This window comes from Telopea speciosissima, chromosome 9 (genome assembly GCF_018873765.1).
Source record: "Telopea speciosissima isolate NSW1024214 ecotype Mountain lineage chromosome 9, Tspe_v1, whole genome shotgun sequence".
Classification (NCBI taxonomy): domain Eukaryota; kingdom Viridiplantae; phylum Streptophyta; class Magnoliopsida; order Proteales; family Proteaceae; genus Telopea; species Telopea speciosissima.
In genome coordinates this window covers 12415707-12439872 of record NC_057924.1, presented here as the reverse complement: position 1 = coordinate 12439872, position 24166 = coordinate 12415707, and the positions used below count along the sequence as shown (strand labels likewise).

The 24166-nt window shown below is 39.0% G+C and overlaps 2 protein-coding genes across 3 annotated transcripts; one reads left to right on the top strand and one right to left on the bottom strand.

Annotated features, from left to right (window-relative positions):
* Positions 1–442: 442 nt before the first annotated feature.
* On the top strand, positions 443–1788 carry LOC122639749 (dof zinc finger protein DOF1.4-like). The gene has a single exon (XM_043832684.1). It carries the CDS (start codon positions 734–736, stop codon positions 1676–1678), a length of 945 nt encoding a protein of 314 aa, XP_043688619.1. The 5' UTR covers positions 443–733; the 3' UTR covers positions 1679–1788.
* Positions 1789–7134: 5346 nt separating this feature from the next.
* On the bottom strand, positions 7135–23211 carry LOC122639748 (WD repeat-containing protein 44-like). Of its 2 annotated transcripts, XM_043832683.1 has the most exons (8): positions 22488–23211; positions 21333–22457; positions 10569–10659; positions 10294–10451; positions 10150–10201; positions 9542–9624; positions 9246–9339; positions 7135–8074 (listed from the first exon to the last, which is right to left on the bottom strand). In XM_043832683.1, the coding sequence occupies exons 1-8, from the start codon at positions 23085–23087 to the stop codon at positions 7479–7481; spliced, it is 2799 nt and encodes a 932-aa protein (XP_043688618.1). In that variant the 5' UTR covers positions 23088–23211; the 3' UTR covers positions 7135–7478. The 2 variants fall into 2 exon arrangements, with proteins under 2 accessions (XP_043688618.1, XP_043688617.1); XM_043832682.1 differs by having other exon boundaries at positions 21333–23211.
* Positions 23212–24166: the final 955 nt, after the last annotated feature.

Here is a 24166-nt window from a genome sequence, read left to right as displayed (position 1 = left end):
CGGATGGTAGGCAATCGGGCAAAAGGGCAGGCGTGGGGACATCTACGTGTAAATATGTATATGGATTTTTTATGTATACCACTTTAGCCAATTGAGTCCTTAAGGGCTAAGGAACTCTCTCACTCAGCTTTGTTCCTCCCTTATAAAACTGTGAAGGGGGTGGAGCCAAGGAGGGTAGATGGAACACAAAGACAAGAGAGTGTTGTTCTTGAAAAAAAGAAGCCAAAGGGCCAGTTCGTTTTCTCAATTCTGACTTCTTCACAAATATTAATCTATCCATTCAAGAAATTCTCTTCTGCTTCCACACATTCCATACAATTATACAAACAGATTTCGTCCGATTCTTCTACTTACTCCTTACAGATAGACTTTGTAGGGACTTATAGATTAGATTAGATTAGAATAGATAGTGAGAGAGTGAAAGAGAGAGAGAGAGAGAGAGAGAGAGAGAGAGAGAAGGAGATTCTCATTCCTCGACATGCTTGCTTCTCCTCAGTATCGCATCTCTTCCTGTGGTCTTGGTTGTGGAGGTGGAGGTGGTGGTGTCCAGTACTGTTGTTTAGTTATTTCTGAACAAGACGCGGTGTGGTTGAAGCGAAAGAATCTTATATTCCTTCTCTTCTTCAGATTCATCTGTCTTCATCGTCAAAGAAGATAGGTAGATTTAGATTTAACTTCGATTTTTGGTTCTTTCTCCATCTGGGTTTTTTTGAGTCTTTTGATCGAGCAGGTGATGGGCCTGTGCTCGAAGCAAGTTTCGGTGGATGTTCTGGATTGGAGCCAGAGTTTGTTGCAGTCAAGATCATTAATGGAGTTTCCCAAGCCTCCTCAACCTCAGGCGAGACAACAACAACAACAACAACAACCACCGACACCATCGTTGAGGTGTCCAAGGTGTGATTCAACAAACACCAAGTTTTGTTACTACAACAATTACAATAAATCACAGCCACGCCATTTCTGCAAGACATGTAGAAGGCACTGGACTAAGGGAGGCACTCTCCGTAACGTCCCCGTCGGTGGTGGCCGCAAGAACAAGCGTCTCAAGACATCTTCTTCTTCCTCCTCTTCCACCACCACCACCACAAATAGCCCCCACCTTCGGACCAAGAACCCAAACAGTATTATGGGAATTCAACCTCTGCAACATCAGTTATCTCTTCCTTTCGATGATCAGAAGAGCATATCGGAGATTCTCTATCAGGCACTGCTGCCGCCCACATCGTCGCAACCTGCAGATTACAACATAGACGTCAACGTCAGCAGCAACAGCAGCAGCGGCTTCTTGGGTTCGACGTTGTCTTTACCTCCTCTGCCAAACTTTCCCTTTACAAGCTCCTTTAGTTTTGACAACAACCCATCAACTTTGATTTCCTCTTCTTTCACCGGAGGCTTCTCTTCTCCAAATGTGTACAGTTACCCAGCCAAAATTGAAGTAGCCGAAGATCCCATCAGCGCTACCACCTCCTCAGCCATTACTACCATCGCCACGACAGTATCGACGGCAATGCCATGGCAAGCACCTCCTTCTACTGGCGGCGGCGGCGGTGGCGGCAGTTTAATGGATTCTTCTCAATACTGGAATTGGGAAGATGATCTCACTGCAATTGTCACTACTGATCTTGGGCAACCTTGGGATGATCAAGATGGTGATGATCCTGCACCAAAACAACTCTGAACTTGCAGTGTTTGAAGAAATTAAACCCTGGTGTGTGGAGATTTGACTCTTTCTATTTAATTTTTTTTTTCATAGATCATTCTTGATGTATTTTTAAGTTCTAATGTCTCATATAAATAACTGGTAGTAAAAAAGGAGTATGTGTGAAAGGGTCAGTCTGCTGCAAGTGTTGCAAATGAAATGTCAGACTGTTAGAGAAGCTGTGGAGTTTTCAGAGAATCAGCTTCAGATTAAATATGGCAGAGAGTCCAACGGAGTTCATTGTCTGAATGTCTCTTAGCATTCACATTAGTCTCTCTGTCTTCTGTTTTCTTCCTTCTTTTTTTTGGATGTAAAATGGGGAAAGATCAAAGATACAGAAAATTATATATGTAAGGTAAGGTCAGGTAGGGTCATAGGCAGTTTTTGATTGTGGTTTTTCAGATTAGGAATGAGTGTATTCTGTGGCAAGGAAAAATGGGTTCACCTGCAAGCTTGGCTGATTTGATGTTATTGTAGTACTTTTTATCCTTATTGTACTCATTTTATCTTCTTATAGTGTATGTGTATATCTTTCTAAACCTGAACTTGTTTCTTCTTCCCATTCTCCTCATTATTATTATTGTTCTTATCATCCCTTCATCTGGGTTCAAGCCTGGTAAGCAACTCCATAATTTTTTGTTGTTGCTTAGTTGCCTTGTTGTGTGTGTGTGTGTGTGTGTGAGAGAGAGAGAGAGAGAGAGAGAGAGAGAGAGAGAGAGAGAGAATATTCGTGAGGTTCCATGTGTTAAATTAAGTAGCCATTAACAAAAGCTGTAGGATATACCTAGAAGATATCTGATAATGAAGAAGAAGAATCCTTCTTCAAGAAGACTCAAAGTGGAAACTTGAAGCCTGGAAGGATGGATTACTTGTACTTCTCAGCCACCACTTACACTTGAGAAAGATTCACACTCTTGTCATTGTTAGATTTGAGAGTATTGTTTATGATTTCCATCAAATATTGCTGTAGTTTTTCATGGATTATTCCCAGATCTAATTATACTGAGGAGTACTAATGCCAATATTTGACTAATCAGAAGTTGAGAGCATGGTGGGATGAGCAATTGGAACACCCTTTTATTCTACAGAAACCCTTTGAATTTGATTATATCTATGCTGTATCTTGGTCTTCTTGTCATCAATGGCTTCCAGAGAAACTGTGAAAGTTCTCCACTTGCTTAAGATGAGGAGGTGAGGTACTCTGGCACACACCTTAGAAGGGCTAAACCAAAAAACCAAATGAGGATTTTATGGTTGATCCTGTCTGTTCTCTTCTCTATTCAATAGCTTGAGTTAGCAATTAATAAGGATTGCTACCAATTTATAAATGGATTCCGAGATAACCAGATTACAATGGATGGGTAGCCTCTTCCATAGGCCCACATACTACTTTAAACATTAAGGCAGTAAATAGAAAAAAGCCCATTAGCCATCAAGGATATCACTTCTCGTAGTGGGCTCCATCCAATCAGGTCCACCAATCAACAACCTTGTTGTAACCATTCTTGTACAATGACTGTGCTAAGCCCACAACATGTGAAAACATTACAGAAATGGTTTTTTCACAGCACAATATTGTGGGACATACTGAGATTGTAGTAAACAACCACTTTTTCTTCTCCATTCATTATAAAGTTTTGGTTTCTAGTTTGATAGTCTATTTCAAAATCAAATAGAACCAATTTATTATGGGTAGGCCTTCAATTTGGTCCACTTTGTTTGCCTGCATTGATATAGGGTTCACATTACGGTGCAGCTATAGGGAAACCAACTTGGGAACTGGTTTTATTTTAAATTCTCAATGTTAGATGGATCTGTGGAGTATTAGAAGGGTCTCCACTTTGTCAGTTTGATTGACATGGCAAAATATATGGTGAAGGATTAGAAGTAGCCATGGATTAAGGTTTATATATTGGTATCGGATTGGCTGATTTGTATTGGTATCAGTATTTGAATCGATATGATCCGATATGTATATATATATAGGATAGTTGGTGTCTTATCAGTATTGGAAATGACCGATTCAAGTATCAATGCGAGTGCAAATTTGGTCTTCGTACAAGGACCTTCCTTGGAAAGAATTTTTTTCCTGTCCAGTTCCCTGCTCGGTATGGTTATCCAGTTCTTCCCATAGGGAGGCGGAAATGATGACTTAACCTCACTCAGACAGGGGGTTAGGTTGTCATTTTCGACCCCCTTTGAGAGGAACCAGACAACTGTTCTGGGCAGGAACCAGAGAGAGGATAATGATCCCCTTGAAAACTCGTAGCCACCCTCTACGGGCAGTGGATTCCATGCGGGACTGTGTGAGGTGGAAATAGCATCTACAAAGATACAAAGATTTTCTTTATGCAAGGGGAGGAGAGAATACTTTCACCTAAGGTGATTTGACAGTTTGATTGAAGTCCTCGAATAGGGTATGTCATTATTGATTCCCATCACTATTGTTGAATGTCTGAGATGCCCTTTTGGGTCAGGAGAGAATCTCTTCATTTTAAAGTGAATTGACATTCTTCTCTATAAAATGTTTTTTTCAATTCAATCAAAAGGTCGGGTCTTGTGGATTAAGAGATTCTCTAATAAGTATAAAAAAATCTTGATACAATTTTTGGGGAAAAAGAATGCAGTCAGGCTGCATAGTGTACGTTATCGATTCCTTGTATCGTATCTCTCTTCTCTCTCCTATAAAATGACATATCTACCCTCTATTGTGGGAGATGAGAGATATACTATACAACCAAATAAGAACTCAATCCCCAAATTTTATTATCACATCCCTTATCTCTCTCTCTTTTTTAAATTTTCGTAGTTCCAAAGATCTTAGTTCACATCACAAAACTAACAAGACAAACTTGTACATCTTTGAGTGGATGAAGTTCAACTAAAAGAAAAACTTCTTCTGATACAGCTAACTAGCTAAGCCATATATTATTATTATTAACTGAGTGTGAAAGTACAAGTTTTGGGAAACTTTGAATTGGGTCATGAGTTGAACAAGTGGTCAATTAAAAAATCAGAGGGTCTCCAGTACTCTTACTACTCTCCTCTCCTCTCCTGTCCATTTGATGGTTGGTTTGTCTGATTTATTCATCTCACTTGGGGATTAAATTATCTTATCATGCTTTTACTAACATTGTTTAATCAAGCAAGCATCTTAAATACTGTAATTTTTTCCATAATGAGCAACAATTGAGTAGTTTTTGAAACACAGATAACTCCTTGTGTCCTGCATTTTTTAGTCAATTGGATTTTATTTTTTGGGAAATAGTTCTCTGTCCGGGAGTGTGGCCTACGCCAGCACTCCCATGTGTCTATCTCTCTCCTCCTCAAAACAAGGGGGTAGAGATGTCTTTTCATATGGGGAGGAGAGAGATAGACTCATGGGAGTGCTGGCATAGGCTACACTCCCGGACAGAGAACTTTTGCCCTTATTTTTTTGAGAAAAAAGATCCCCATACCAGCGGTGTGGTGATCTTTCCCCACACATCTCTTACATCTTTGATCATATGGGATCCACACTCATACTTCCTCTTCTCTCTGACCATGTGAATCCCCTCCCCTTGTTGAGGAAAATAGTTTCTAACGTCGTGATTATAAGGGTGTCAATCGGTATAGATTGATGGTGTGATCTGAGCTGAACTGAGAATCAAGTCGGTTTTGGAATTGGATACTGAATCCGAACCTGTTCGATTTGGTTCAGTTACGGTTTCGTTTCGAGTCTAAATCTGGTTATACAGTTCAGTTCCTATTTGGTTTACTAAACTGTTCTAATGTTTGGTTTTAAATTCCCAATAATATTTGTTGTTGAAAGTCATACAAATGCCCATCTTGTAATAGTATCTTATGCGCCTGCAACAATGATCTACCTTAAGTGTCAAGGGTGTCGCCGTCGCCGTCGTCGTCGCCTTTGGGGAAGATGGAGGTTGCAGGCAGCCTTGTAGATTGGGAGCTATGGAATTTGGAAATTGGTAGTGAGGGACCATGGGAACCTGTGAAAGATAGAGTCGCAGCGCAGAGTAGACTTAAAGTAAAAGTAAAACCATAAAATAGTAAAAGGGAAACAGTGAAATACGAAAGGTCATATAGTGATATAGGGCTTTAGATTTAAGTGGGTTATTCAATTCGGTTTCGGTTCAAACCGAAGGGTTTTGAACTAAAACCATATTTGAACCAAACCGAATTAAATACTCATAATTTCATATAGCAGACCTGAAGCCAAATCGAATTTATTCGGTTCAACTTGGTTCGGTTAATTCGGCTCGTTTCGGGTTCGATATTCGGTTCCAGTTTGGTTTTGACACCCTTAGTCGTGATTGGTGTGGCACGGGAGATTCCTTTCATAGATGGCATGGGCAGCTCTCTAACCTTTTGTTTATCCAGTGAATGGTGTAGTTGGAAAACCGAGTTTTGACTAGGGCAAGTCAATCGAGTCAAGTCAAAATTTTGAAAAACTTGATCAAGAATTATTTGGACTAGATTAAGGTAAAAAAATTTTGAGATTGAATCAAATAAGACTTAGTATTTTTACTCGGGTCATGATAAACTCGGCGAGCCAGTTCACTTAGAAACTGAGTTAAGTAAAATAGTAAATCAATATTTTTAAACAATAAGCAATCCTCAACTCCTCGACTCCCTTCTCTTGTTCAATGGTGTAAACTCAAAATGCATTGATAGGTAATATGCCTTCTCCCTAATGTAGAAAACTAGCATGGCAAGTTTTTTATTTTTTTGGTAGAACTAGCACAAGTTTATTAGGTTTATTATACACATTATCAAATCATGGGTGTATTTCTAGCGCAATATAATTTCTTCATAATTCATATTTGGGGGAAAAAACCACTATTTGATCGTGTGTGACATGTGAAGTATAGCTCCTACTCCAAGACATAGGGCCACGCAAAATGACCCCCACTTCGCACTCCATGAAGGTGAAAATCCCTTCATTTTTACTGCATAAAACTGTTAATAACATTTTCCCTTATAATTGTTTTTTATTTTTTATTTTTTATAATGCTAGTCTGCTTTCCAATTTGTTCACAACCCATTTAGGAACTAAAAAGAGGTGGATGGGAGTTCTCCATTCTTTTATCCGACTTCAGAATGGCAATATCACCTTGCCGTGTACCTTAGCAAGGAGTAAGGACATTCAGTAGGGTTATAAAACCAGAATCGGCCGCTGAATCATTGCCGGCCGACTCAGATTGGGATTGGTCCGGACCATGCCAGAATCAGGCAGAATCCTAGAAAATCTGCCCGGAGAGGCTAATTGGAAGCAGCTTGAATCAAGATCAGTCTCGGCCGATTCTTCCGATCCAATTCCAATTTTCAAAACCCTGTATAGGTTTCTTTGTTTTATCCTATAGCATTTCTTCTGCAAATCTGGAAACAAGAGAGATATATATCTTCACCTCATAGCAATTATGTGTGACAACTTATTGAATGGAAAATTAATTCATCCAAAACCAATCATCTTTGGCTCGCTCTTAAATCTACAATTCCGCATTGCACTAATTTATGGAATTCTTAATCCATCGTGTGGTTTTTCACAATCCTATCTATTCCTCCGGACCCAATTATCTCCATCCTTCACCACATTCAATAGCACATATAATAAGAATGGGACAGAAGCTAGTAAATATTACAAAACACCACCACATATTTTCTCTATACACAAAACTAACATTTTTTTTTGCCTGAAAATGAAATGGACTAGACTGCGTTGCAGCCCATAACCAATTCATCGTCATGCCTGAAGCTCTAGCCTATTTTCTGAGGCCAATTAGATTCGAACTGGCAGCCCAAAATTTTGGAATGTTCTGATTTCACCTCTAAGGCCTGCAGTCACAATCACCATGCCCCAAGCTGACCTACCTTGCATTACCCCTTTAGAGAGATCCAAGCTGACACGAGGACTCTGGTTTCTGGTGGCTGCGAGTAGCTTTTCTTCAGGCCATGTTGCTGAGATCTTATCAGCGAAGAAACTATTGTTCGAACTGGAAATGGGACCATCCAGTGGACTATTGGGGCAGCCGTAGGTTGCTGGTGATCCCTCATCTCCAGTCTCCTCAACTGGAAAACTTAGACAGTTGGCTGATGAGAAGCTGTCCCGACATGAACTCAGTCCATTAAGTTCCCTCCTAAAACTATCCTGTGTTTCCCCCGTGTTGCCAATACCAGGCCAAGGAATGGCCACTGATACATCTTGACAGTGGAAATGTTCATATGATCGTGTGACTGTGACACCTTTGCTTCTGCTTGGTCGAGAATCATCTTCATGTTTCCACACATACACATGAGAGTCCTCACTGGCACAGACCACATACTTCCCGTTTGCTGTCAATGACGCTGAGATTTGGCTGCTAGCATTGCGAAATCCTGCCAGAGAAAAAGAACCAACTGGCAATAATCAGATGGAATCTGTAAGCACTGAAAATAAATGAAGAAGCTAACTAATCTAACTGAATAATTCTACATAATAACTTAGGAATACATCTCCACTGAACCAATTTTTGCTGGGGTGTGTTTCAGAAACTGCTGGTACAATCCTACTGGATTTTCACTTTGAGAAATTCCAGCAACTGAATTGATGTTGAATTCCATAGTAGCTATGAATTATCTCCACATCATACTTTCAGATCATGCATACAGGTAAACCAAAGTATTTGAATTGCCAAACTGAAGGTGAGCGATGTAACACCAGAACTGGTAAGAAAATCGGGCCCTGGCTTATGTCATTCCCTTACATTTAGGGCCATATCTTGTCAACCCAAGAAAATTCTAGTCTTTCCTCCCCAATTCAACCTAAGCCATTTTACTTTTCCAACTTGCAACAAAACACGCATCGTTGCTGTAATTTTTGATTGATGTAGAATATGGCTAACATTCACAATACCACTAAGTTCACTCAAATGCTTCCATTTTTTCAGTTTACAATCTGGCCACCACCCATCTCAACATCCTTAACCCAGTAACACTGTTTCAGGTACGTTCTTTGTTGCACAACATTATGCTCTGGAAGAGCAACACCTAATCTGTAGCCTAAAAAAGCCCTTACAAACATACAAAAATGTATTTATACTGCCTTTGAATTCCGAGCATTGTAGTGAGAAAGTGGCACTCATCTGTTTTGCAATTGTTGTCATGCTTGCTATGATCTCAAATAAATCAATTTAAGTTTTAAGGGGTCCATTTGCCACTAATTCTAATATATGACGACAGCTTTAATTGTTCATATAAAGACACCAGTCGATACTCATGGTAATTCAACTCAAATGAATGAAACTTGATTCTAGAAGATGATCCTCTTATTCAATATATACTCTTGTTCTTGTTCTCTTTTTCCCTCTTTAAAGGTGCAAAACTCAAAAGATTTGGAAGGTGTTGACTGTATAAGATAATCAGTTTACCTGTATTTCTAATCCAGCTTGCCACAAAAAGCTTCCAGACAGCTTTATAGATATCCAAAATAACCAGTATGTGCACCATCCATGAAATAGCATCCTAAATATAATAAATGGAGAGTAATTGATGCAATTTCCAGTTGTACCTTTGAATTTGTGAACCAAATCAACATCCTCAATAACTCGAATTCGAGAATCTGCAGATGTAATAAGAACTTCTGAGGAGCTCCCTGGGGCAAACTGTTGAGTGGAACTAATCAGAAACAAATGAAACATGGACATATGCAATGGAAACAAAGGAAGAGGTAAAGTATAAAGTCCATATTCTACGTGAATGATGTAAACTCTGAAACTATGAATGAAAAAGGTAAGGATCTCATTCCATGGAAAAATGAAGCATGTCTATGAGAGCATATGATGGAATGTTCAATTTAATTATTACCTGGAAACCAGTGATCTTCTTGAGATGGGATTTCTTTTTCTTGTTCTTTAGATCGATCTGACCTTTCTGCTGCAACTTATTTTCTGGGACAAGAGGGGGAGGCGAACTAATCATGACCCAATAATAGTTAAAAAACAAAGATTAGAACAAAAGTATAGATCCAAGCCAGCATGTAGGAAGCGAACCAACATAAGCTCCAACAAAAACAGCTTTGTTTTATTTTATTTCATTTCTTTGCTTTCCTGAAGCAACAATATTTTATTCATAATATATCATCTACCTGTATGACATCTAATATTTCTATTATGTTTTAATTTAATTTTCTTTATTTCACCACAAAAAAATATATTTTATTCATAATATGAAAAGGCATTTCTAGGCCAAGGCTACTATTGAGAAAGGGGCCTGACAAGCATCAATATATTATACATAATAACACCACACTCCATTGGCGAAAAGGTTTTACAAGTTACTACTGCGTTCAAGTAACTTTTGCATTTTTCTATACACGCCTTCAAGTAACTATTAGAATGATAGTGTAACAAAAACATTCAATAAAATAACATTAGAGGGGGAAAAGCAGAGAAGAAAAGTCTCTCAGGTCATACCAGTTGTGTTATATAAACGACACGTCCCTTTGTATGAACCAACTAATGCACCCTTCAAAAGTAGAAAGATAAAAAAATTAAGCCAGGGAAGACAAGGCAGACAAATTATTTTGTGGAATAAACGAAGTTTCAAAATAACCAGACCTGGCCATCAGGTGTGTAGCAAGCAGCAGTGACCATCTCATGTAGATCGTTCCAATCAACAACTTGACGATCTGGAATACTCCATATGCGGACCTTAGCATCTAATGATCCACTAATGAAGTATCTATCGTCTACAGGATTAAACTTGATGCAAGTTACTGTAACAAGGCAAATCCATTTTTGCAATCCGATTAGATAATATTAATAAAGAAAACCAGAAACTACAGAGGTTGAAAGTTTCTCAAGAAAGTTGCAATTTGACCATCTGCACTTACCATAATCACTGTGTGAGAAAATTTTCAAGCAAGTAGTGCTAGACATGTGCCACAGCCTCACTGTTTTATCCATCGAAGATGAAAGCAAATACTGAAAAATGAAAGTTTATCACAATATAAGACAACATGAAATATTTATGTGGCCAGATTGGATTCAAGATTGCAAGGAAGCTAAAGCATTTTAGTATGAACATGGAGAGAGAGGGAGAGAAGAAAAAGGATGCACAATTATAACTGAGCAAACTTATCACCCTAACAAAGACTACAAAGAAAAAGGCTCACAACATTGCAAATGAAATGGAAAAACACACATCTGCCAAAATATATATATAAAGCAAAAGGTTTCGTGCACGGCTGTGCCCCATGCACGGTCAAGCACAGACCTCTGCCACTGGACAAGAGGGGGTCGAAATGACCCAAACCTCCCCTCTATTTGACAAATCATAACCCGGCCCTCCTAATACGGCCATGCATGAAAACCTCCCCCTAAAAATAAACTACAAATGCTGACATGTTCAATCAGTTAGCAGTTTATTTTTTGATATTGGGACTTCAAAAGTTTTGAAGTTTCTAAATGTTGGGGAAACTGGTTGAATTAAGATTTTTTTTATTCTTGGAGCCACCCAGTCTAAGCAGCATTAAAAAAAAAAAAAATCCGGTCCATGTCAAACTCTTCAGGAAAGCCCAACACTGGTCTGCACAAGCCGAGAATAATAACCATGTAAACCAATATATGTACTTTCCAATATTAAGGGACCTTAATTTTATTAATGAGAATATTGAAGTATCACTATCTAGTCCTAGGAATATTTTAGGACTATATATAATTGATCTAGTAGTTGGACAATAATGTAAGACATACTTGCTGATCAACTGGTTGAATGTCAACTATAGGCTATGTGGTGCAGCCCAGGAACCCTATCAATAGGTTATGATTTATGGTTAAATTGCTCAGTGAATAAATGTCTGAATTGCAGTAAATCAATTAGGTAACATTAGGACATTTTGGACCAAGTGGGCAGGCCTTGGTGCAACGGTAAGGTTACTCCATTGTGACCAAGTGGTCATGAGTTCGAGTCGGGAAACAGCCTCTCTGCGAAAGCAGGGGTAGGTTGCGTACATTATGACCCTCCCCAGACCCCGCAGTGGCAGGAGCCTCGTGCACTGGGTACGCCCTTTTCGGGCATTTCCTAGATTTTCGGTAACTTACAAACCAGAGATTAGAATGATGGGATAAAATTCAAGTCGAGTAGCCCATCTGGTCTGTTAAACTATACCCCACAATTGAAGAAAATCCAATGACAATCGAAGGGTCCGATGGGCTAAAGTATTATCTCAGATAGAACAGGGCAACGGTATGCAGGAGATGAAAAGGGTATTAAACTGAGGTTCAGCAGTCAGTGTTGATGGGTTTGAGCTGATATAGCAAGTTTGGGAGAAATTGGAATTGAAAATATAAAGTTATGAAGAAGGTAAGGTGGCTGAAAGTGAAGCGAAAACAGGGTATCCATGGCCATGGGCAAGGTGTCAAGTATTGATATCAAGCAGCGTCTCAGAAGCTAGTTTTAAGACGTTACCACTGAGATGCTCAAAGATGCTAGATACACTTTGATACACATGGATATGCTTATAATGCATGCAAAACAAGTGTTTAAATATTTTGCATCATAAATAAGCAATAAATAATGACATCCAACCAATGTTCAGGTTATCTCTGTCTTCACGGCATCTATGTGATTCAAATCTTCATTGGTAAGTGCAATATCAAACCTAGTAAAACTAATAAGAAGCAATTAAGCAAGAAGATTTGAAAAAGAAAGAAATTTATTTGAGTATTAGGATATTAGCCTAAAGTAACCCCTAAAGGTCCAAAACAAGCATACAATATGTAAACATAAACATACTAGTAAATATTAAGTAACATATATTAAGTATATAAACATTAAACATACTACTACTCTAATAGCAACATATTAAACAAACATAAAGTAGTGTTTAACTCTTAATAATAAGTACTTAACAAAAGAAATTATATATTATAGATAAAAAAATCAGGGGTAACGCTGCGTACATTATGACCCTCCCCAGAACCCACAGTGGCGGGAGCCTTGTGCACTGGGTACTCCCTTTTTGAGAAAAAAAATAAAAAATCATTCAAGATTATCCAAATCTAGGTTAGTTTTCCAGTTTAGATGTGATAGTTGGCAAAAACAAGCAAGAAAAACCAGGATTCAACCAAAAAAATTAAACATACTTCAACCTGTGGCTACGAGTTTTAATACAAATTTTTACATGCTTAATCACTCCTCCTAGGTTGTTTTTAGTGTAGCTGAGATCTGATTAGGTTTTGGCCAAGAAATTAGAATGGGAAGAAGTTTTATTTCAAAACTGGGATTTTTGGGTTTTGGCAGCCTATGGCCCTGTGTATCGAGTTTATAAGTCATTATCGGTGCTGTGTTGAGGTTCCTGGGTGTATGCTTTTTGCTGATGATATTGTTTTGGTGGATGAGACAAAAGCAGGAATTAACGCCAAGTTGGAGTTATGGAGATCAACCTTGGAATCAAAAGGTTTTAAGATAAATGGTGTGTAACTTTAGTTACACTAGGACGGATAATGAGGTGGTGAAAATTGATGAGAGGGAGATTCCAAAAAGTGATTATTTTCGGTATCTGGGCTCAATCATAAATAAAGAAGGTTATATAGATGTTTCATAGAGAATTACAATAGGATGGATGAAGTGGACAGCTGCATCCGGATTGTTGTGAGATCAACGTATTCCTTTACAACTTAAAAGGAAAATTTTATAGGACAGCAATATTTTTTTTTTGGGTTGAAATAGGACAGTAATATTACTAGCTATGACGTATGGTGCGGAATGTTGAGCAGTTAAAAAGCATCATATAGATAAACTCAGTGTAGTAGCGATGAGGATGTTGAGATGGATGAGCTGCAAAACTAGGAAGGATAAAGTAAGGAATGATCATATTAGAGCTGATTTGGGAGTAGCTCTAATACATGATAAACTACAAGTAAGTCGTTTGAGGTGGAATGTCCATGTTCAATGGAGGCCTTCGGATGCTACAGTATGGAGGAGTAATTTGATTTAGATTGAAGGAACAAAAAGAGCCAGGAGAGTTGTGAGGAAAAACCTGCATCGCTTAGGCCTTGTATCAAGTATGACCTCGAATAGAGCATATTGGAGGACAAGGATTATGTATTTGACCCCATTTAGTTGGGCGATACGGTTCAAGATCTCGGTTTTGCAGCTTATGGAGACAACACCTAGGCTCAATACTGGATAATACCAGGTTTCGACTCATTTCGACAATATTTCGGACATCTCGGTTGTTTCGAGCTGGTTCGACCGAAACTGGTTGAACCAGTCACTTAATATACCCCATCCCCATCGAAACCTCTCTGCTTCGACAGATTTCGACACCCAACTCCACTGTTTTGCTGGTTTCGACATAGGCCCGCAGTTTTTGGTCAAAAACTTCGACCTGTTGTCCACAATAGTTCATTAAATACCATTGTTTTTGCATTCCTATCAAGATTTAACCCTTCTACACCTTGGATTGAAAGATTGGAGCTTGAAGATAATTCCTTTTATCCCCAAATCTAATTTTTTTTAGAATATACTAGTAGACATGGTAATTGTATTTCAGTTTTTTATATGTTAGATAGAATGGCCGGATCTACAACTTAATGGAGTCAGATTTTTTTTAGGTTACTGAATTAGTTATTGAATTTTCTGTTTTAAATTTGATTTTCCTGCAACATATTTTTGAAAAAAATAGGGTTAATATGTGATGGGTCATCTTTTGTCAACAGCATCTTTGAGAACCTGGCCCAACCATGTGTGCCGGCTCCACCTTCTTTCAGTCTCGATGAGCCATTCCCTAGGTTGGGATACCTCCGACATGTTGACGATGGGGCCTATTGGTGGGCAGTAATGGATTATCAGAACAATTGGGCCCAAAACATGTCATGGGATATATATGTGTTGCATTTTGCTATGACATCTTCAGTGGTACGCAGCTTGTGGATTGAACCCGCCAAGAGGAATTGAGTGGTGAGTGTTGTATGCTTGTTTTCACATACTAATACAGATTTTGATTGTTTTAGTAGCTTATTTACACTTTCAGTAGCTAAATTGTATGTGGACTAATGATTATTATAGGGTTAGTGTACAACAATATTCAACGTAACCTAGCAAACTTGGGTCGAAACCACAAGTACCATTTTGGATGTTCTTTTTTGTGAAAGTAATTCATGGAATATGTGTAAATGTTAAAAATAGGCAACAAAAAAAAAGGTAAAAGAAAAACACTTTTCGGGCCTCGAAACCTTGGTTTCGAGTTGACCCAGAAAAAATGCCATGTTGAAACCTGCCAAATCTTGGTTTCAACCAGGGTCAAAACCGGCCCCGAAACCAAGATTTGAATCCTCCTTGGATAAGGTTGAGTTGTTGTCATCGGTACTATATTGGTGAATTTTTTTGTATTAGTTCTGTATCATATTGACATGGCCAATCTCAATTTGTATGGGACCAATACGGCCAATACATATCGATACTTAATACCATGTCTATGGGTATGTAAGAAATCGAAAGGAATAAGAGAAGAAGTAGATGAAGAAGAAGATTGGGAAATAGAAGCACTAACAAGAGATTAAGAAAGATAAATAGAAGAAGGAAATGATTAAGGAGAAGAGAAATCAGCAGCACAATGCTCATTAGTAGCTAACACAGCAACCAGAAAATCAATTTTCATTAGTTCAAAACTCTCACCAATCAATAGGTACGATACCATGTACTTATAGAGTACTTGACTGAACTTAAATTCAAAACTAGCAAACTCTTTCCTAACACCTAAGACTTGAAGACCAAGAAAGCAGAAAAATAAACTCCTTAAACTGAAAGTAGAAACTATCCTAAGACTTCTAGAAACACTAACAAAATAGAAACTCTCTAATTAACTTCCTGAAAAAAGAAATAGAAAGCTAGCTTTGACTCCGACTAAAGACCACTCTCATATATGGCTGATACCCCCACATATTTGGACTTATAAAATAGGCCAATTACAATAGTAATCCCTAAAAGTCAGCCCATGACCTTATGTGACCCATTGAGGACTTAAAATTAAGTCAAGTCAGGCCCAATCGAGCTGGGCTGCCTACATCAGTATGGCTAGTCATTCAACTCATCTTCCAGATATCCTGAAACCAGTTAATCAAGTACTTGACAGAGTGGGTTTGTTCCTCCCTAAACTTCTCTAAGTTAGCCTATCTCACCTTTTGCACATATAAAACGTGCTTGGGTTCATCCAACAACAAAACAAATTTCCAGATCAAAATGGCCCCATCTTACTGAGCCTTAATCATGGAGAATATCCTATATTTAAGAAAGATAAACCCCCCCTATTTTCCTTTGTATCCACCCTTATACTAATTGTAGTTGTATTAAAAGAGGATCCAAGAAGGAAGGTGCGGGGAATAAAAGTCTCGGATAGATAATTTCCAATATAAGACATCATTACCTAGATCTACAAGGACTTCGTTGATGAGGCTAGTGAAAGATCCCAAGGTCCCTCCATTTCCTTAACCCATATATTGCAGCAGATGCCTCAACCGACACAATCAGAGAAAGTTAGACCTTCTTGTAACATCCTTATCTCCACTGTGCAAGACAACCTAACTAAAGTTGCCTACTTGCTGAACTTTTCTAACAGACAACAAACATGGAATTGTAGCTTTTGGTAGTAATTGTAACGATCATAAGACCGACACTGAAAGAACTGAAATAAATAGAAGACAAACAGTAGAACTAGAGGAGCTAGGCCTCATAGCTGATTTAATTTGAGCTTATTAAATAGTAATTTCATGTCAGCCTTTATCATCCATGACTTAGAAATTACAATTTAGTGTAAAAAACATTTCATTATTAAATTCAAATTTTGTTTGCACCACTCTTATCTCTTTCACATTTCTACTAAAAATTCTACTTCAAGTCAACCACCAAAATAGATAAATTATCAGAGTGATAACATGCCAGATGTTTGACCATAATCTTCCAAATCACTTCGGATGTACATGATCAAATAATGAGAACAACAAATCAAGTCAAGTCCAACAGCATGTTTTGATGATAGGCATGAATAAGAGTAATGTTGCTCTTTATGTCTTCAATAAAATTAAGTTATCTAAAATAAATAAATAAACCAAACAAAACTCAAGGAATACATCGTGCACTTTAAAAATAATGACTTGCTTGCCAGAGGAAGCCATCATGCAAGGAGTTGTCTCCCAATTATCACCGACGTCGGCTGCCTCGGTGTTTTTACGAGAACATTGTGTTACTTCCTCCAACTGGAACCAACTTGGCTACATCTCCGTCGTTGCCCAGCCCAAGCTTTCACAATCGCAATGTGGCACGACCCGGAGACACACCTAAGGATCCCACTACTACCAGGGACCTCTGCCTCCACCATTTCAGCATGTGTTATACCCACTAAGGGTTCTGTTCCGGAACTGTAGAGGAGCTGCTTGTCCGGAATTCCTCTCTCGAGCTTGTTAGCTCCTCTATCAGTACCATCCCCATATGGTTATCGTTATGGAGACAGGCCTCAATGTTGAACATGCCAGCATCATCAATCAAGTTGGCTTCACACCCATTTATCATCCCAGTGATTGGTTCGGTGGTGGAATCTGAGTGATATGCAATGACGGCTGCATCTGTGTGCAACCTATGCATGTTTCCTACAGAACCATGTACACTGTCCTCTCTTTGACTTCTGGTACAGAGCCATGGACTTAATCTCGTGTCCACATCCTTTCTGCTTCCACTACAAGTTCGCTGGGCCTCCTTTGCAGCAACCTTGGCTGATATCTAATGTTTGATCAATTAACAAGTGCTGTTGTAAACTTTTTGTTGTTTTTCCCAGCCTTTTTGTTCTCCTACTTCCTGCTAATGTTCTGGGGTTTTCCAACCCAATTCTCTACTAGTAAATAAAGGCCTCTTTCCCACATGTGACAACAAAAGAAAATGACTATCTGTGGACAACAAGAAAAACACAATATATCATCCTATGGCCACTAAACTATTCATACTAAATAACTTGAATTACGACAGGATACTAAAACAACTATTAAGGTAACAAATAATTTATTTACTTTGCTTTGGAAATAAATGTAGGACCCAAGGATATGGCCAGCAAATAGAAAGCCATGGACTTTCCAGCAATACCTAATTGGCAGCCGAAGGAACGCCCAAGTTTAGGCATGACTATGGGCCCAATAAGACCATTCAGACCCAAATAGGCAAAGCCAAGTCTTTTGGTAAGATCTTTTCAGGCATTTGTTTCATGCTGCTTTGCCACTGCATCAGGCCATCTTGCAAATGAAACTAACCATTCTCGACCCCCACTTATTCCTTTCAATGTTGGTGCAATGAGTATAACCAATGTTATTTTCTTTGTTTTACTAGCTTTCGTATTTAATAATTATCATTCTTTTCGTACTTTCCCCCCCTTCAATTATCTTCAATTTTTCACCAAAATGCTTCTGTGCCTAACTAACTAAATAGCAGTATCTATCAAAGTTTCTACAACTTCAACCTTTTTTAAAATCTTTTTGCATATTTTAATTGACTTTATTGAAATCACTCTAATCAACTACCTCCATGTATCCCTAAACTGAATTAAATTGTAAGCTTGGGAGCTAGTCTTCACTTGAAAGTAATGTTGTGTGTTTTTTTTTTTTCGGGTATAAATTTATTGTAAATAGACTACCACCACATATGGTGAGAAGTCTGCTTTCAAAACCCCATAAAAAGGAGTAATATTTCCCCCAAGTAGGGAACCTTCTACTTTCCCATAATTCCTATGTGTTAATCAATAGATAGTTCCCTTGATCAAACTATCAACACATGATAGAGCAATTTTACAGTATGAGGATCCATGAAGTCATAGCATTCCATGGTCTGGGTTGTGATTCCAACTCAAGAACCACAATTTAGAGAAAGGAACATGTAATCTAACTATTTGATCTCAGCAATTTAATAATATTAGCATCTGATCATAACTCTAACAAAGTGGAAGAAGCTCTGTACCAGAATTTCAACAAATTTCTTCCGATCAACCATTATAGATTAAACACCGTAAGTCATTCTTGAGGGGAAAAAATATCCCAATCAAGAAAAAAAAATTATTGGTTGAATATTATCATTCAAACCCTCATGTATATGCTGCTTTACTGACTTGATAAGACAGCTCAACATTATACCTTTTACAACTTCCTTCCCCCTAGAATTACATGTGTTCTCACAATAAATACTCTTACTACTCATGAGAAGAACAGTAACTAGACTGTTCTTTCAGAACACAGCTTCTAGCCCCCACTTCCAACAGTCCAATTAGTTCTCTAGGTGATTTCGAATTGGATTTTTTATTTTTGGGAGACAGAAAAGGTATTAGACATTCCTTTTGAGCAGTGTAAGCCATCAAAATTTTTGATAAATATGAATATGGAAATTATTGTTCAAAGATTTTAAAAAAAAAAAAGACCATTTTTTTGTTTGCAACAAAAGCATTGTTGTCAAGTTGGCATCCATGTGAGAAGGAGATCCTTGATACCCAAGGGGCTAAGTATGTGCAAATTTGGCGCTCGCCTTCAGTGGCTTCACCTTGCCTAGGCATAAAAGCAACCGGTCATCACCATGGTGCCATGACAACACAAGAAATTATTGATATCATAATATTTTTACAAGAATCGATGTACCATATATTAACATTAGTAGCCCTGTAGAAAAAGTAGACAAAATACTGAACGACAAGACTTTGCTATGCAATCTTCTACCGAGATTGGAGACAAGAAAACCTCCACCAATTCCTACAAGTACAGATGTTCAACCTAAAGTAAGTGAAGAACCTGCCTGAAAGGAATTTAAGGTCATGAAAACATCAATATTCTTACAAATCCTGGAGTAACCCACCCAACACCAATGTTATGTATAAACTTCATAATATTCTTGCCACCTCACAGTGAAGAAACATATGTGACATTCTCCCAATTCACAAAGATTTAGCATCTATTTGCTAAGTTCCCAGTCCAAAGCCCCTTGTTTTAAGTTCATCCAATGCCTGTAATCTCTCTAAAGCTGTTAACCTCCTGAATGATTAAATTTTCAGGGGCATCAGTAACCTGTACCATGCCCCTAGAAAGGTAGCCAAGATAGGACTTAACAGAGACCAAATTCCTCGATCCATCTTTCCCACTATAGATGACCATGAATTTATGTAAATACCACAAAATAAACTATAATTGCCAATTTAAAAATCCCTTTTAAGTCTTCTAACGAATTAAATATGACTTGCCTTCCAAACTGATAGCTCCAAAGACACTCACTATGGAAATTTTAAGCCTTTAAAGCAGCCAACACTACTCCAGCAGATTGGCTTGGCAGAAGTATGTGCCATTTGTCTCTAAGCAATAATCTAAAGAGTTCAGTAGACCAAAAACCCAAACCTTTCCATACTTACTAGAAGTAACGGATTGGATGTTATTTAGCTCAGAACAAAAATCAATAGGATATGGCACTCCCAAGTATCAATAAATCTCTATGCTCTTGTTAACTATCAGCCAGATTTGCAGCTTTATGCCAGTGAAAGCTATCACAAAAATATTCAGTGAGCTCTTGTACAAGCTAATCTAACTAAAAAAATCAATTACTCCAATCCATGTGAATGAACTGCATCTGCAATGTTCGGAAGACCTTGTTCTCATATTTTCACGCAGGGATGTACTCTGAAATTATTATCTAACAAGGACCAGTGTCCATTCATCAAAATAAAAAAAGGAGGACCAGTATCCAACCCAGATATAAAGGCTCAAGGTGCCTGATCGACAACTTCAGAAAGCCATTAACCTTGCAAGTGTAGGATTTATTTCATACATGATTTATTTCATACATCAGAAAGAAATGTTCTTTTCATGGTTAGAAATTTCTTTATGTTAAAGATATGACAATGAAATGATGTAAATTGGAAATGTGAAAAACAAGTGCTACACGAAGTCACGAAGTTAAAGTATTTTGAGAAAATGAAAGTATGATAGAACTTGTGAATATTTCACTGTTTCTAGCATGTCTAAATTTCTGAAAATGAAGTATTTTAACTAATAGATTATGGAACTCATGTGCATAGATTTTCTCTGTAAGTCCATACAGTATTTGTTGAGGTTATTGATGCGAAGTACAAGTCTTGTAAGGAAACATTCCAACTTTAACCATCATTCCATAAAAGGCAGCTTCATGTATATATTTGACACAAGCACATGCTCTTGCATTGCAAGTGTTTGAATCCAATATTAATTTATGGTTGTTCATGGCTTCTACTAACTATATCAGAAAACTAACAACCATAATGGAGGTAGACACTTGGAGTTATCCATGATGCACCTCAATCCCTCGAGATTCCAAAGTCTACAGCAATAAGTTTTTCTCTCTAATGATGAGAAGAAACTGCTATTCCCTTAATCCAGATCAAATCATCCTTGCCAGAAACTAGAGTAGAAACGTTGTTTTGTCAGGTCTATTCCAAATGTTAATAACTTATCCCAATATTTTCACAAATTGCCACAGGTGCGTGAGGAAGGGTCATAAACAGATACTTTCAAATGTTTTTCAGATTAATCATCACTTGTAAGATTCAATAATGATATAAACAGAACAGAGAATAATATATCAGCAAAGCAGAATAGAAGCTAACCTGAGATTTGGACCAGGAGAGATCAAGCACGTCATCAAGATGTCCCCTGAAAGAGCATATGGGTTTCTCTGAAAGTGCAAACATGGTCTCTGGAACCAGAATATGGTCTAAGTTCATAGATTTCCGGCCAGTAGATGTCCTTGGCCTTCTTTTCTTCTCAAAATGGCTGTCAATGCTTTGTGACAAAGATGTTGGTTCAGGTGAGCCACTGGCCATAAAGAAAGGGTTTAGAATCCCATCCTCCAGTTTCTCCATCAACAAATCACCCTTCCTTTCAGCTTCCACAACCTGCCAGACATGGATGATACAGTCCTCGCCTGCACTTGCAAGATACCGACCGTCCAAGCTGAACTTGATGGTCCATATAGAACCATTGTGAGCTTGTATCTCTTGACTTTTATACAGAGCGGTGAGCTCTTTACAAGATTTGCCATATTGGCGTACCCTAACCCTCTCAGGACCATGAAATGAGACATCTTGGCTGTCATCCGTGGCTGAGCTCGACCGCCGCCCTCCTTTATCGGATGAGGTATCCTTCTCATCGCTGCTCCGCCTTTCCCGTTGACCAGTCACCGTGCTGGCAACATTCTTGATGCTCTTGAACCAGCCCCCTTTCTTCTTCGCTTTGGATCCACTGCCAACATTGCCATTGACATTGGAATCCAGGTCATCTTTCTTACCGTTCAATGCCTCCACATTCTGTCTCCTCATCAATTCTTGAACAATAGGGGAGTGACCAACACACATCTCAAATTCCTCCATGGTGAGCTGCCGGCCAGTCCCGACTTCCCTAAGCTTGTTCCACATACCGTCTTCTCGGACCTCATTGACCACAAACTCCTTACCATTGTCCAGATTCTTGATTGTGCAGACCTGGTCGGGGACCCTGCCGATATCAGGGTCATCCGTGTCGTCACCAAACTCACCACCACCAACACCACCGGGATTTGCAAGAGCGGCGGGTGACGAATTTGTTCTGATCTCTTCAACCCTCCGGGACGCTTTGCCGGTAGGGGGTTTATTGGGAGAGGAGGCAACATTGGCAGTAGGAGATCCATTGCTGCCGTTGCTTCGAGATTTAGAGAGAAGATGATGATGATGATTATTATTTACAAGGGGAAGACAGGACTCCCCGACCGACTGAACCGGAAGACAAGACTCCCCAACCGACTGAATGGAATAAATAGAATCAGCAGAAGTAGAAGGGATGGAGGAATTACAGTGACCGATAGGTGGACGACAGAGGGAGGAGGAGCAGTCGGCGGCGCCATCGGACTTAGATCGAGAGATGGCCGAATTGGAGCCATCATCGGATGGCTGCAGCGCTTGCTTCCGTGGTGAGAGTAACTGATCCGCCGACACGGATCTCCCAAATTCTACTTCCCTGGCGCGGGTTTGGGCGTTGATGGTGGTGGTGGCGGCCGCAGCGGAGTGATCGTCGGAGGAGGAGATTGAAGAGAGAGAATTTTTTAGCCTGGTCCTGGAGAGAGAAGGATCGCGAGCGAGACCCATCTCACGGAGAAGACGCTTGCGGCGCTCCTCGACGGAAGAAGGTTCGGCAATCCATACATCATAGTTGGAGATGGCCATGGGGAATCTCGGAACTGGGGGAAGCTCTGATGCATAATTCGAGTCGTCGTCTTCGGAGATGGCACCTGAAGTAGAAGAAGAAGTAGATGACGAAGAGAGGATGCGATCGAGTGACTCGTAGAAACACTCTTCCTCTTCTTCCTCGTCCCCTGCCTTGCTCATCATTCGAGCATTCCCATCGAACTGCCAATGCCCCCACGCCACTGTCTCAGTCCAAACTCCAAACCGATCTGATCGCCCTCCGCCCCCGAAGACTGACTCTTGACTCCTAACTCTTCAAGATTTCCTCAATCTTAATTAATGGCGAAAAAAGAGGAGGAGCAGAATAACGAAATTTGGTTCCGGTTAAGAAATGAGAGAGACACACGACACCTGCCCACATTTTCTCGCATCGATATGCAGTTACGATTTTACTACTACCCACGAACAGACCAACCAACTCAACTAACCTCTCTCAAAAATAAATTCGGGAAACAAGACAAAAGACAAGGAGGAGATGTGAAATCTAATCGAAATTCGGGAGAGAGAGATCCGACAAGTTTGAACCTTTAGAGCTCAAAAGCCTCGATCATCTCCTCTTTCTTCTCTCTCTCTCTCTCCCCCTGTACTTGGGGGTGGGAAACTCAGATCCAATGATGTTAAGAGTTGCAGAGTTCAAGAGAGAGATAGGGAAGAGAACCAAATGCCCAATCCCAAATAAAAAGGAACGAAGCCCTATGCAGTTCGTGCAAATCTCGTTTGTTGTTTGCTGCTGCTACGGCTTTTCTTTTCTTTTCTTTTGTTCTTCGTTTTGGTTCCTATGGATCTCTTCTCTTCTCTTCTCGTTTCTTCTCTTTAATTCTTCTCCTTCTTCACCTTCTTCTTGGTGTTCTTCGTCGACCATTTCTTCCTTTTTCTTTCTTTATTTATCATCTACTATTTTATTTATTTTTTACAATAACAAAATAAATCCAATAAATTAGTCCCTTTTAACTCACAGTTTCTTATCAGTAACACCTGCAGATAACTGGAATTTAAAATTTCCTTAACTGTAATTTATTTATCCTCATTGTACCGGTTACCGGTCACCGGAGTAACCAGAAGATACCTTTCTGTATCCATATCTTTTTCCCTTTTTCACCTCATAAATACATACAATAAATAAATATCCTTATTTATTGGGTTGCATGGGCTTGAGAGTGGGCCGGCCTTTGTTGAAGCCCAAATATCCTATGAAGGGTACTATATAATTATATTAAGTGGTA